A 14,391-nucleotide genomic window follows, 5' to 3' on the forward strand; every position below is an offset into this window, starting at 1 on the left:
GTTTTGTACATTTCCTGGGTAGTTCAAAAGCCTCAAAGAAAAAATAGAAGTATAGCTGGTCCTAATTTTTTGCAAATTCCCTGTTTGCTAACTCACCTACTGGCTAAAATTTATTTGTAACCCCAGAATCAATACTTGTGGTGATTTTGAGGTCATTTGCAGACCTGAGCAGTTGGTGAAAGATGTGAGTCATCTTCCACGTGTGTCCCCAACAAGGACTGTAAGCAAGGGTCCTTCTCTTGGTCTGTTTAGTGCCGTATTTTTCGTATTTGTTGTGCTTTTTGTTGGTAATTTCCTGGTTTAAAATGGCTCCCAGACATAGTGGTGAAGGGCTCTTAGTGTTTCCAAGCACTAGAAAGATGTGTTATGCCTTACAAGGAAAAAAACCTGTGTTAGATAAGCTTTGTTCCATCATGAGTTATGGCGCTATCGGCTGTGAGTTCAGTATTAATAGCCAATGATGTATATTAAATAACATGTCTTTCAATTAAATAAAAACACACATAAAATAAGATTATGTATTGATCAGTTGATGAAAATACTGTATAATCCAAGGCTCTTAAGAACCTAACCCTGTATTTCCCCAAGGGTCAATGACTCTGTACTTGCTAATTCAGTGTTGGTTGTGACTTTACAACAAACTGCATTAAATAAAAAGAATTGACCATATTCATAATTCCCATGAATTCATTCTCATGGAAAAGCATCTGTGATCTATTAAGTAGGAACCAACATTAAATAAGGTTAAGTCCATAATAAAGTTTTATAGCACAAAGCTTTATGTTATCCAGTTTATTTATTTGCTACTTGTGACAATTGTACTTATTTTAGATTTCCTTTATTTTAGTGACGGTTTCCCCAGGAGCACCTGACACATGCAGAAATTTCTTTAAAACACACACACATTAAAAAGGAAAATAAAATAAAATAAAACACACACACAGGGACCAGAAAACTAGCCTCTAGGGTATGTATGTGTATAAACATTGAAATATTTCTTGTGCATAGTGCCAAAAATCCTGTTTTCAGTTAGCAAACTATTGATGTTGTTGGAAAGCAGGGTTTTGGGCACTGGGCAGCTCAGTCAGTTAAACGTCTGCCTTCTGCTCAGGTCATGTTCTCAGGGCCTGCTTCTCCATTTCCTTCTGCCCCTTCCTGCCCCGCCCCCCATGTGTGCATGGGCATGTTCGCACTCTCTCTTAAATAAATAAAATCTTTAAATTAAAAAACAACAACAACAACAAAAACCCAGGGTATATAGGTAGGAAAGGGGGACCGTATGGCATGGACGCCACTGGCATTCAAAGGCAGACCAAAGAGCTCGTCTTCTTGAGGTAACAGGTAGAGAAATTCCAGTGTAACTGGCATTTCATCATTTCTTTTTTTTTTTTAAGATTTTATTTATTTATTTGACAGAGAGAGATCACAAGTAGGCAGAGAGGCAGGCAGAGAGAGAGAGGAGGAAGCAGACTCCCTGCTGAGCAGAGAGCCCAATGCGGGGCTCCATCCCAGGACTCTGAGATCATGACCTGAGCTGAAGGCAGAGGCTTTAACCCACTGAGCCACCCAAGCGCCCCCATTTCATCATTTCTGATCACGTCTGGCCACTGGTGGAGTGGTTGTGCCCAGGTGTGTCACCTGAGAGGCCCAGGAGCGTCCTGAAATAAGCGAGAACTCATCGTAGAGGAATAAAATCAAACTCAGCAAAAATGTCCCTTGAACAAAGCCTTGTCCATCAGCAAAGAGAAATAGTTCTGAATGGAATGCAGACTTTGCTAGTATATTTTCCTCTAAGCCAGGCCTATTGGTCCTTGTGGTTCCTGGGAGCGGGCGGCATGGAGGTAAAATGTAAGTCAGCTATTTACCTGGAGGCACCAGGAGTCTCTTTCGGACTCCTCCAGGACAATGACAGATGGAGGGCAGTTTCACAGAGCTCCTACACCCCAAGCTCTGTCAAGGATGGGGTCTGGGGTGAAAGGTCGTGCAGGCCAAAGGCAATAGAGTAGACTGGAGGCCTGGAGGGCAGGAGCAGTGGGCTTGTACACGGGAGACTCCTGTGTGGCTTCCTGCACTACTGGGCCAGGGATTTATAAGGGACTGAAGTGCACTTAGAATAGGTTGTCATGATGGGAGCCCGTTCACACAGACTGGAAAAGCAAGCCAAGATATGCCTGGTTCATCCAAGTATGAGACCATCTTTACTTTCAAATGTTGGATTGGATACTGGATTGGATATTGAATCCAGTATTGGATATTGGATTCTCTTGTCCTCATTTTCCATGTGTCTCTGTTCTCTAATCTGATGATTTCCCCCTGGCTGCTTATTAGAACCACTCAGGAAGCCTTTAAAAAAATGCCTAGACCACCCAGAAGATTCTGATTTAATTGATCGGGGGTGAATCCTGGGCATTTGGATGCTGGTGACTCACATGATTAGCCAGGGTTGAAACGAACTGCTCTGAAATGTACATCCCAGAGAATTTTCACTCTCCGGAGTCCAGTGGATTATATGCAAACCTAAGTAAGGCAGGAATCCTGCTACATGCCCACTTCAAGAAGATGTACAAATGGGCTCCACACCACTCGCCTATCTGCTTGCCCTGCTGTGAAGAATTCATCTGTTGTTGTTGTTGTTGTTGTTTTAACCTCTTCCTTCTTTCTGGGTACTACAGACCCTCCCAGTCCTGCTGCTTTCTCGGACCTTAGACCCAGGGCTAGGTGCTGGTGATAAGGCTGACATTAGGAAAAGAGGGAAGCCATGCTTACGGAGTGTCAGGGAGGGGAGGAAGTCGAGGGCAAGGGGGAAATAAAGGGCAACTGAGAAAGAGTGGAAAAGAAGAAAGGGAGAGAATGCAGATCACTGCTTCTCACACAGCCCCATCTGGTCTACCCAAAATATGGAAGGAAGTAGGTGGGGCACTCAGAGCCGTGGGAGCCTAAGTGCAAGGCCTGGGGCTCCATCATTTACTGGCTTCTTGACCTTGGGGAAATAACTTAATCTTGTACAACTAAAAAGTGGTGAAGCTCGGGGAGTCAAAACAGGTCTGTCTTATTTAAGGACCCCAAACATTTTCCCAGCTTGTATAGCATCTTCTAATCCATACCCACACAATGGACTCTTGGTAATGAATACAGTAATTAATAACTTCCCAGATGGTAGTTGAGCTGGTTTTAAAAATTCCATAGTCAAGGAAGTTGGGAGAATGTAACAAGAAGATTAGTTAGAAAAAAAAAAAATGGTGTGTCATATATTATCAGCCTAAAACATTTGGAATTGTCATTCATAAGAAATAAGCTCATTATTAATAGAAGATTACTTCTCTTGTCTTTATGTGACTATTTTCTTAAATTAAAAAATGCTTTTTTTTCTTATTGCAAAAGCAATGCATGTTCATTTAATACAATTTGGAAAATAAAGATAAGCAACTAAGACAAAATTAAACACACGCATAATCCACCAACCCAGATATAACTGCTGCAAATGTCTTTTAGACTTTTCTGTGCTTTTATACAGACATCTGGTCAGCACCATTCAGTGTCCATACATTTGCCTTTACTACATCATTTTCTGTGTCTGATGAGGAAGGTGAATAATTTTATTTGTTTTAAAACCCCATTTGTTTACTCAGAAGTCAGAAACACACAGATAAGGAAACATCTGAAGAGCCCAGGTGTGGCTCTGGGGAGAGGCTGAGTAATTCAAAACAAAGTGCAAAATCTAGAAACAATCACAACCAGTTTGACAGTTGTGTGTCTGTTTCCTACAGCCCTTCTACCCACAGGTCTGCCGCTGACTTCAAAGAAAAGTCAGCCCAGAGGAGGTCCGGAGGATACGGTGCAAACTGAGAATCAAACCCACGATAAGAGATTAAAGGAAGCTTGATCAAAGCCCCGGCATAAAAGTGCTAGCCCATGACTTGCCTTGGCCCATGGCCCCCAAATATTCGCCAGAACAGAGAGCGCTCTTTGAAGTGATTGGAAGCGCCCATGCCCAGATGAGCTCTCTGGTCAAAGGGAGATTTAAAAAGTGCCACAGGAAGGAGTTGGCAAAGTTGCCCCTTCCTACCTCTGGCCTGCACCAGCCCTCACAAATTGTCGGAACACTGCTTCTTTGGTTTGTTTTCCAGATATGAGTCGTTTCACTGGGTGTCAAGGACGAATTCCCCCTAAGCGGGAGAGGAGCACTTGTTTCCCTTGTGGGAGACGGGAGATGTGTAGAGCTTTTCATAGGGCAGCGGGTCAGGCTCAGGAGCCCAGGGCAGCCACGGCTCTTCCTATTAAACACCTTCAAGGTGTTTAAAAGAGCGTGAGGTATTTCCAAGCAGGCAGGAAGACTTGCCCGTTGCTGTCCGTGTTCATTGGGCTCGCTCATTACACGTTCACGGCTCTCCTGCCCTTCCAGTTCGTTGCTCCTGGGGTGTTAGGACACAAACCAGCCATTTCCCTGGCGGGGAAGAGATGGAAGTGTTCACAATATGGCACTTGCCTCTCCAACATTCAGTTTAAATACTTAAAGGTATTTTAAAAGATAAGAGTTACATAAAATTGCTAAAAATGTATGCTTAGAACATACTTCTTTCAGGCTCCAGTTTTCTGGGTTTTTTTCCCCCTTTTTAACAGGGTAATTTGCCCAGTGTTTAGGGCCTTTATTTTCACTTCCCCTGTTGTCATCTCTTCATTTCCTTCAACGTTTAAGGGCATTACTTTTTCTACCTTTTTAACGTCGATTTTCTAATCTCTACTTGACGTTTCAGGTTAGAGTTTTTTTTTTTATCAACAGATCTTGACTGAATGCGACCTGAAGCTCTGTGAGAGACCTGGAAAGTGCTTTCCCTTCTTTCCCAGAACCACACAGTCTAGGGGAGGGGATCGTGGTTTTTCTGACAACAAAAATGAATACTATGGCAGCTGATACCAATTTTGTAAGGACAGTCCTTGGTGAGGAAGGACAGTTTGAACTGAGCCTTGAAAACGCCTCAAATCTCTAAACATGAAAAAATTAAAAAGGATGTTTTAATAGGGGTGGAAGCACCATGGTCAAAGTTACAAAAGCAGAAAACTGTAAGGTGTTCACAGCAGAAACCGAACAAGGTCATTTAATTGGGGCAGGTGACGCATGTGAGGAAGTGGGAAGAGAGAAGCCTCACTGGACAGGTCAGAGTGACAATACGCTGTGGAATCTGGATTTTCTTCTTTTATAAAATTTCTCTGAGTCATTTATTCCATCTGTGATTTTACTTGTTTTCTTTTTATTCATGTGTAATTAACATACAGTGTTACATTAGTTTCAGGTGTGGATTTTATTATGTATTTGTATATATTTATATGTTTCTCTGGATTTTATTATAAATGCAGACAGGACATATTGAAAACCTCAGAGTGGAAATGGCATGCGAAAATCTTACGGCAATAATCAGACTGACACACAAGATGGATTGGAGTGGGGAGAGGCCTGGGGCTGTAACTTGGTTGAAAGGGCCTGGGCAGAGCCTAAGAGAAGGAGGGCCCGAAACAGAGCAGAAACAGTGGACATTGATTGCAAGGATGGGGCGGACTGGAGGCCATGAGATGAGAACTGGTCTGACCCGCAGGGGCAGGGGAGGAGGTGTGGAGGAGGAGGGAGTGGGGCTCATAGTGACTCAGTCGGGTGGTCACACACAACCATTTGTGCACGCCTTTTATGAGGTGCCAGATGATGTGAATACAAAGAGGCTAAGTTCATCAACTTGGTCAGGAAGACGGAGTAGGTGTCCACAGTGAGAAACCTCATCTGAGCACTCAGGACTGAGGGAGGCCGTGAGCTCTCAGGAGTCCTGAGAGAGAAATAATCCCTCAAGTGTGGAGTCATGGGAACTCTGGGGAAAAGATGGGACATACGCTGAACCCTGAATAGTGGGTAGCGTTTGGGAAGAAAGGGAAGAGTTGTTAGAGGGGGGCAGTGTGGGAGAAACAACAGCACCAGGTGGAGAAACACAGGAATGTTTGTGGCACACGCAGCAAGCCTGTCTGGCTGGAGCAGAGAGTTTGTGTGAAAACACAGAGGGGGGGAGGTAAAGAGAGAAGGCGGAGAGAGACTTTTGATGAGTCTCTGAAAGATTTAGAGGCCAGCTTAAAGAGTTTCGTAATTTAACCTGGACAGTGTCAAGCCACTGACATTTTCCAGTGAGAGAGTGACTAGCGAAAGTGTTATTTGGGGAAGTTTCATCTGTGAAGGACGTGGGGAATATATTCAAGAAGGGACAGGGTACTAGCACCATGAGTAGCTGGGGGACTTCGAGTGAAAATAGAAACTGATCATGGCAAGAGTACAGAAAAGAGGCAGAGGGGTTACCAAGAAGCCTAAAGGGCAGGGGGCAAAAACAGAGTTTTACCCAAGGCTCCAGCCTGGGAGGCCACGATGGGGGTCGTGTTGTTCAGCAGAGCACAGGAGTCCAGGAGAGGACTGGTCTGGAGATGACCCAGGGCTTGGCGTCAGAGACATGGAGCCTGAGGGGGCCGCCAAGCAAACACACCCAGAAGGTGGTGAGAACGGGAGCGGGGTGGGCTTGACGTTCAGCTGGAAGATAAACTGAACCATTCCCAGTTGGAAAGAATCCGCACACCTCAGCGATTGTTGGAGGTTTTTAATTAATGAATTAATTTCTTCAGAAAGCGCAGTATTTTCAAAAGCTCCTTGGAGAACTTAACACTCTCTCGATACCACTGTGTTCTCAATTGCTCTTTTGTTTTCACCGCAGAACAGTTCAACTTGTAGGAGAAGGAACGTGGGGAGGACCGTGGGAAGGTTTTCTCACTATTCAGGTGTTAGAAACTGTGGGCGTTGTACGTAATACCCTCCTCAAGCCGTAATTTGTATTTCATACATCCTTCTAACCGGGGCACCCAGCACAGTCAGTGTTTTGCACACTGTTGATACTCGCTGTTGGCTCATTTGCATTTTCATCGAGGTTCTCCAAGATGAAAGAGTGGACATAAGAAAAGCTAACAGGCTTAGTTAAAAACCAATTTTATAATGACAGACTCTACATAAACAAATGCAAATCAGATGTCAAATTTGAATTGCAAAAATTTTGTAAGCAAGGTCCAAGAAGTAATAACAGCAGATTGACATCCTCACTAAAATGAAATCCATGAGCAGTCCCCCATGGACACCTGACTCCTGCTCTCGGCGTTGTGCCTTCGAGCCCCACGTGGGGTGTTGGTATTACTTAAAAACAAAAAAAACAATCCCATAGCCCTTGGAGTCTCAGAGACATAGAAACCTGAGGAGTAGAGGCAACAGCTTCAGTTATTAGAGTGAAGAACCACCTTGTGTCAGCCCCAGGCTTGGGTTGGCTACGGCAGACTGGTATTCTTTTTTTCATCTGAGATAGGAACTAGCAAGAACCTCAGTTATTTGGAGGTGGGGGTGAGATGTAGGATGGGAGGACCGAGACCTCTCAGAAAGAAACCCAAGCAGCTATAATAAAGGAAAAGAGGACTCTACGTAGATAGTCACCATTCCTCTTCAAGTGACAGTTAACATAAGTAAGAAAAAGGATCATCAGTCCTGTTGACTTGATGAAGGGCTCTTCTTCCCCCTTCCAAAACACTTAAGAAATACACCCTTCATTTGATCTCGTTCTTTCTCTGGTCTTCCAGCTGCTCGACTGATCCAGAACATGGATGCCACTGCTGAGCCTTGTACAGACTTTTTTAAATATGCCTGTGGAGGCTGGTTGAAACGCAACGTCATTCCTGAGACCAGCTCCCGTTACAGTAACTTTGACATTTTAAGAGATGAACTAGAAGTCGTTTTGAAAGGTTAGTGGAGTTTGTGTCTATGCATCAAAGATTTCTCTCTTAATATATCCATATTTTAAAGCTACGGCTCTTAGCCATTACGGAGAATGTCACAGAAGATTAAAGTCGATAATCCCTCCAAGTTTTGTGGCTCACCATTAAGTCGCTCTGAGGGTGGTAACACTGAAATGGATATGTTGGCAGCTCCACATTCCTGCTTTCATGTGTGGGTATGCGTACGATGAAGCTCTGTCATCCCTAGAGATGGTATCTTACATCATTTCACATTCTAAGAAGTAGATTGCCACTAAACGCCATCTCCATTGTTTTTCCATGCTGGCCCTGGCTGAAGTCAATATTGAGTCATTACTGTGTTGAACTACTGTGTTTGCATCCCAGAGTAGGTATATTTATTCTAACCCAGCTAAGACCTTCTCCCCAGGAAGCTGAGGAAGTCTCATCTGGTCTTCTGCTCTCCTCCATCTCCTGTTCCCCTCTTCTAGAAGTTACTCCATAGAAGCAAAATTCTTGCTATTTTCAAACATCCAAACAAGTAGAATAAATCAGTCAGTTTATTGGGAGCATGAACAGTACAATCACACAAAGATAATTATTTCCAGCCATCAGGAAGACTATTGTATTAAATTCCATATTCCTCTGTATTATTATTTCTCTTTAATCTCAATTTCAAAAAAAGTAACTTATGTATGGCAGAGCAGTACACATCACTGTTCACAAAAAAAGATAATCTCGTCAAAAAGACTTTCATCTAACTTGGCTAATGAAATCAACTCCCAGTTCTGCACTAAGAATAATGATCTGGTAAGGGGTTTAGCTTTTCCTTTAGGGTTTAGAATGGGGAAGGAGGGAACATACACAAAAGCAAGCTTCTTTCCTGTACCTTTGCACTGCAAATGTTAATTACAGCTGCAAATGAGCAATTATGTTAATGTGGTTTATTAAATGCTCTATTTCCAGATGTTCTTCAGGAACCCAAAACTGAAGATATAGTAGCAGTACAGAAAGCAAAAACATTGTACAGATCTTGTATAAATGAATGTAAGTGCTCTCCATTTTATCACCTTAACAGTGTGCCCCCAAATGCAAAGATTTCATAATGAATTTATTTTCATTGTTTTCAAAAGCTGCCATTGATAGTAGAGGCGGAAAACCTCTACTCAGTCTGTTACCAGATATATATGATTGGCCGGTAGCAACAGAAAACTGGGAGCAAACATATGGTAAAGCAATTTTCCTTCTTTTTTAAAAAATAATTTCCATGTCAAATCTGTGTTATTAAAGTATCATATTAATGCACTAAAATTTCTAAAATATACTTCACCTTTCATTGCTTTAGGTACTTCTTGGACAGCTGAGAAAGCTATTGCACAACTAAATTCCAAATATGGGAAAAAAGTCATTCTTAATTTTTTTGTTGGCACTGATGATAAGAACTCTGTGAACCACATAATTCATGTAAGTTTGTGTGGCAGACAGCCAAAGTTATCTCTAAATTGTAACAAAACATCTACATACATTGTTACTGATATTTAGGAATAATGAATATTCTCATTCTATCTGTATGAACAAGATAGTAATAAATTCGTGCTCTGTCCCCAGTACCTGGATTCCCAATTTTGAAAGTATTTTCTCAATGCTGTGTTTCAGACATTCATCTCTCCCTTCTGCTACTGTAGGACTAGACACTGCTTTCTTCATAAAATAAAGAAATGAAAGGGGCTCCTACTTAGAAAAAACATCCAATTTCTCTGTGTGTTCATGAAAAGAGCATAGTTTGGTTTACATAAGTAATGCAAGTCTAGAAACCAAAAATTTCTAATTGCTTCCAAAAAGAACATAGAAAAAGTTTTTGAATACAATTTTAGTTGTTACTGAAGAGTATCTGAACTTTCTTTCGGTGAAGGTAAATAAAATATTCTTTTAAAATGGATTTATTAAATTTTTTTTCTCATGTAAGCCATTCATTTACATTTACTTAAGGTACCACCCAAGATGAAATTAATGCTTAATGAGCATGTTTGGAATGGACTGAAACATTTACAGAACTTTTATTTTGTTTCCTTTAAAAGAAAGTACCCCAAAAGTTGCAAGTATGAAAAGATTCATATTTATGTCACTATTGCATAAATCTTTATGACCATTTTTATCAAAATCATAAAAGGGACTGAACGTAACTCTCTTCTACGGTGAACCCCTTTCTCCTTCCAGAATTCACTCTTTTGACTCTTAAGTGCCAGCATCCCCCAAGATCACCATGAAGAGATTCCCTAGGGGGAGTGTGGAGTTTGGAAAAGGGGCTGAGCCCTCTCTGTGGAAAGAACCTTCTAGTTCTTTCCATACCAATCCTCTGGGTTCTGTTTCTTTCGTATTGTCCTGGGCTCTTTCAGCTGCTGGCTTCCTCACTCTAATCCACCCATGCTCTCATTTGCCCCGCCGTCATCTAACCATGTAGTGCTTCGGAAGCAATCCCACAGAACTGCGAGTGTGTTCCAGTGGCTCTTACTGGAAAACAGTGGACCAGGCACACCAGAGACGAGCCTTGTTTTCTCTTTCACACACAGAGCTGCCCGGATTTGAGCAGAGCAGGAGAGAACTGAAGTCTCCTCTATCCTCCTAGGGTGGGGAGTGTCAAAAAAAAAGAAATCTCTGGCAAGATTTTCCCTAGCCAAACCGTTCTAGGGTTACTATAGAGGTTTCCACTTTTTGTTTTTTTTTTTTCCCATCCCCATTAAGGGTGAGAGTAGAAGAGAATGTCCCCCAGGAGAGCATATTAGGATCTCAGGAAGCCAAATGTCCTGTAAATCTGTAATTTAGAAATTGTGAGTCCTAAATTGTAACATTTTTTGTCCACCTGCCCCATCCGTTTTGCATTAAAAAAAAAAAATCTTTCCTGGTGTATTTTCATTCAAGTTTTCTTTGGTTTTCCTCAAATACCTGTAGCATAATCTTCCAGATGACCTAACTGCCCATCAGAGTAACACTTCCAGGTGGTGTGGAAACCATTGCCTAATTTGTAGTCACTCATTGTCTGATTATTACCCCTATAAGCCGCAAGAACACTAGGATCTTGTTCATACATAGATAGACATGCTTATGTTGTCCCAACTGTCTGACATCAACTGAACGGCTTATTTTCTTCCTTGTCTATTTTTTATAGATTGACCAGCCTCGACTTGGCCTCCCCTCCAGAGACTACTATGAGTGCACTGGGATATATGAAGAGGTAAACAAACAAACACAGAAAACTACAGGAACAATTGGTGTAAACTTACAAATAATACAAAGACTTAAGGCCAGATGGGAACTTCACCCTCTGTGTTCCTCACTCGGAACAGACAGTATTACACACATAGCAAGCTTCCTTTGACTGAATGAATATTCTCAGCAGACTGAATGAACGTCTCTCGAGAAATAAGGAAACTTGCAATTCCCGATTTGTGTCTCGATTCTTGCTATTGAAGTCAGATGACCCATTTTGAAAAGTGAATTGTACGTGTTTCATTTCCTCTGAAAATTGAGTTGTTTGAGAACTGAGCAGATGAATCATGATCGAGGGCAGTGCCAAGCCAGGATCGGGGAGTGGTCCGTGGTGAGACACATTTTGCAACTGAGTACCCGTTCAGATCTCTTGGATGGGATTTTTAGGGAACTGCTTAGATCGGTCACTTTGGGTTCAGACAAAACCTTCGCAGCTTTCTGACTCTGATGCTGGTCACTGAGTCAGGGGGCTTCCTACGCCACAGAAACCTGCTGGACACCTGGGGTGTTTCATATTGTCTCCGAGCCCTGCTGTGCTCCCACTACACCCGTGTGCCAATGCTTACTGGTGTAAAAAACAACACAAGATTCCCTCAGCTATGTGATGCATTATCAGATACTTGCGAAAGATCTTAGTTCTCTAAATGTTTTCCTTGTGATTATTTTGTATCTCAGAAGTAAGGTTAAGTCTGTATTTGATGATCCTGATAGGTTACAATGTATGGGTTATGTCTGAACTTACCGCTTAACGAAAACAATTAGCTAAATATGTTGACGCCAAAATTTAGTTTGCCTTATTATTAAGTTCAAATGGCAGGGACTAAATTCACTGTAAAGTTTCTTCTTGAGTGGCTAACCAACACTGAAATGAAGAAGAAGGTGTATTATAAAAGGCCACAATTAGTAGCACAGACAGTCAAAGGGAGGTGGGGTGTTAGAGTTTATGATAATCTAGTTACTGTGTGGGTTGCAGCTATTATAGGCTTTTCAAGCTACTTCCTATTCCAGAGTTGAGGGTGATTGAGAAATTTTTGACTCATTATATTACATTGTCATCATCATCAACTGGGATGTTTTTCGTATTTAAGATTGTGCCCTAAAAACATTCAGATTTTTCCAGTCCTAAAAATATGTGTTTTTTGGTACTTTAACTCTGATACCAGTGTGATAAAGTTTCCTACTTCCGCGCCCCACCCCCAAAGAAACAAGCTCTCTTGAGATGAGGGGTGTCTTTGTGCATTTTATTTATTTTAAGATTTTATTTATTTTTTTGACAGAGAGAGAGAGTGAGCATAAGCAGAAGGAGCAGCAGAGAGAGAGGGAGAAGCTGACTCCCTGCTGAGCAGGGAGCCTGATGTGGGCCTCCATCCCAGGACTCTGGGATCATGACCTGAGTGGAAGGCAGAGGCTTAACTGACTGAGTCAGCCAGGTGCTCCTGTCTTTATGCATTTTAAATTCAGTGCTATCTCATCATCTAGAACAGGTCACACACTGGCCATCAGAGGTTTGAGTCTATATAGAGGCATTTTTATTTAACCTGAAGTTTTGTTGCATTTTTTTCTTTTTAAAGTTTCTATTTATTTATTTATTTTGTCAGAGAAAGAGTGCAAAAGCAGGGGGAGCAGCTGGCAGAGGGAGAAGCAGGGTCCCTGCTGAGGGACCAGGACCCTAGATCCCAGGACCCTGGCATCATGATGTGAGCTGAAGGCAGATGCTTAACCGGCTGAGCCACCCAGGCATCCCTCTTTGTGTTTTTAGATTTTGGATTAGTTGCCAATTTTTTTAAACTTGTAAGATTTTGCTCTAGAATCCAGATTTCTTGATAAATTGTAAGATTGGAAACCCTCGGCCTGCATTCCCATGTAGCAGCAGTTGGACTGGGCTGTTTGCGTCTTGCCACTCGGCATTTGTTCTCCAGATTTAAGGAGTCTTTATTTAGATGACCACTAACTTGTATTGCCTTCCTGGTCCCTGTATGCCCTTCAGTTTGTAAGTTAGTTGGGTTCTGGCCAACCTACGGTAACAGAGACCTAAAAATAGTGAAGCTGCAACCAGAGAGAAGCTTATTTCTGTCTCCTATAGTACAGTAGGAGGCAAGCAGTCAGGTGGGGAAGGAAGCTCTGCTCCATGAGATGTCTGGGCCACAGCTTCCTTGACCATCTTATTGCTCGAACATTGACCTCTTCTTGTGTTTGATAGTAGTCTACTTGTGCAGAGTTGGTTCACCAATGCTATGCTCACATTTCATGCCACAGGAAAGAGAAGAGATTTCTCTTTATGTAAGTTATGCAGAAGTTGCATGCATTCCGTTGCTTAGCACACTGTCATGTGGCTACAACTAAGTGCCAAGGAGGCTGGGAAATGTAGTCTTCAGCTGGGAAGCTCTGTATGTGCCTCTTTAAAATTTGGTCGATGAGGAGCCAAGTTCTGTTACTAAAAGGCAGAAGGGGATCTTGGCCATCAAAGGCATTTAGCAGTCCTGCCACTGTTTGCATCTGTTGGGCGGGAGATACTATAACTATAGTCAAACAACACATTGGTGATCAAACCTGGAATGAGTCATATATTTATAAAGTTCGTGGGAGAGAAATCTGAGGCTCCGAGGCCTCAGAACACTCCTAGAACACTCAGAAAAACAGTAGTAGAACCAGAGCTAGAACTTTGGCCCCTGTCTATAGCTCCTTCCATTATGTCATTCCAACTTTGTAAATAGTAATTTATGCTGGTAGGGTTCTTTAAATGAGCAAGTGATAGAGAAAACCCAGAAGCACTGGCATTTACAGCCTGGAAGTCATCGGTTCAAATGAGGTGCCCTTTGATGATCTGGACAAGGCTCATAAACACATAGCATGCTTGCTGCCTTGTCCTGCTTCCATAAATAGGGCTATTGGTCACTGTGCCCATTCCTGCTAACCTCAGTCCCCGGAATACTTCTCAACTCGGTGCTCCAGCTCAAGCAAGCAGTTGAGGGAAGTTGGCATATTAGGATAAACTCTGTCATCCTGGAAATGGGTAATTACTAGAATATTTTTGGACCCTCCCCTGCCTTTAAAATCTGATATTTTAAAATATCAGCCTGGGTAGTTCAGTGGGTTCAGTCTCTGCCTTTGGCTCAGGTCATGATCTCAGGGTCCTGGGATCGAGCGCCCTGTCGGTGGGGGGGGGGGGTGCCGGGGGGGTCTCTGATCAGCAGGGAGCCTGCTCACCCCCACACCTGCCTCTCCGCCTACTTGTGATCTCTTTCTCTCTCTCTCTCTGTCAAATAAATAAATAAAATCTTTTTTTTTTTTTAAATCTGATATTTGGGGAAGAGGGTTGCAGGGAGAGGA

At 42.5% G+C, this 14,391-nt stretch overlaps 1 protein-coding gene across 3 annotated transcripts in view; it reads left to right on the forward strand.

Moving 5' to 3' along the window:
• Positions 1-14,391, forward strand: part of MME (membrane metalloendopeptidase) — a 97,668-nt gene that overhangs the window by 26,482 nt on the left and 56,795 nt on the right. For all 3 annotated transcript variants that reach the window (XM_044251643.1, XM_044251644.1, XM_044251642.1), the window contains exons 4-8: positions 7,642-7,803; positions 8,761-8,841; positions 8,928-9,023; positions 9,140-9,258; positions 10,961-11,026. In XM_044251643.1, the coding sequence (XP_044107578.1) occupies positions 7,642-7,803; positions 8,761-8,841; positions 8,928-9,023; positions 9,140-9,258; positions 10,961-11,026 (524 nt within the window). The remainder of the gene's footprint in view (positions 1-7,641; positions 7,804-8,760; positions 8,842-8,927; positions 9,024-9,139; positions 9,259-10,960; positions 11,027-14,391) is intronic.

The sequence above is a fragment of the Neovison vison genome, chromosome 6 (genome assembly GCF_020171115.1).
Source record: "Neovison vison isolate M4711 chromosome 6, ASM_NN_V1, whole genome shotgun sequence".
Taxonomy (NCBI): Eukaryota; Metazoa; Chordata; class Mammalia; order Carnivora; family Mustelidae; genus Neogale; species Neogale vison.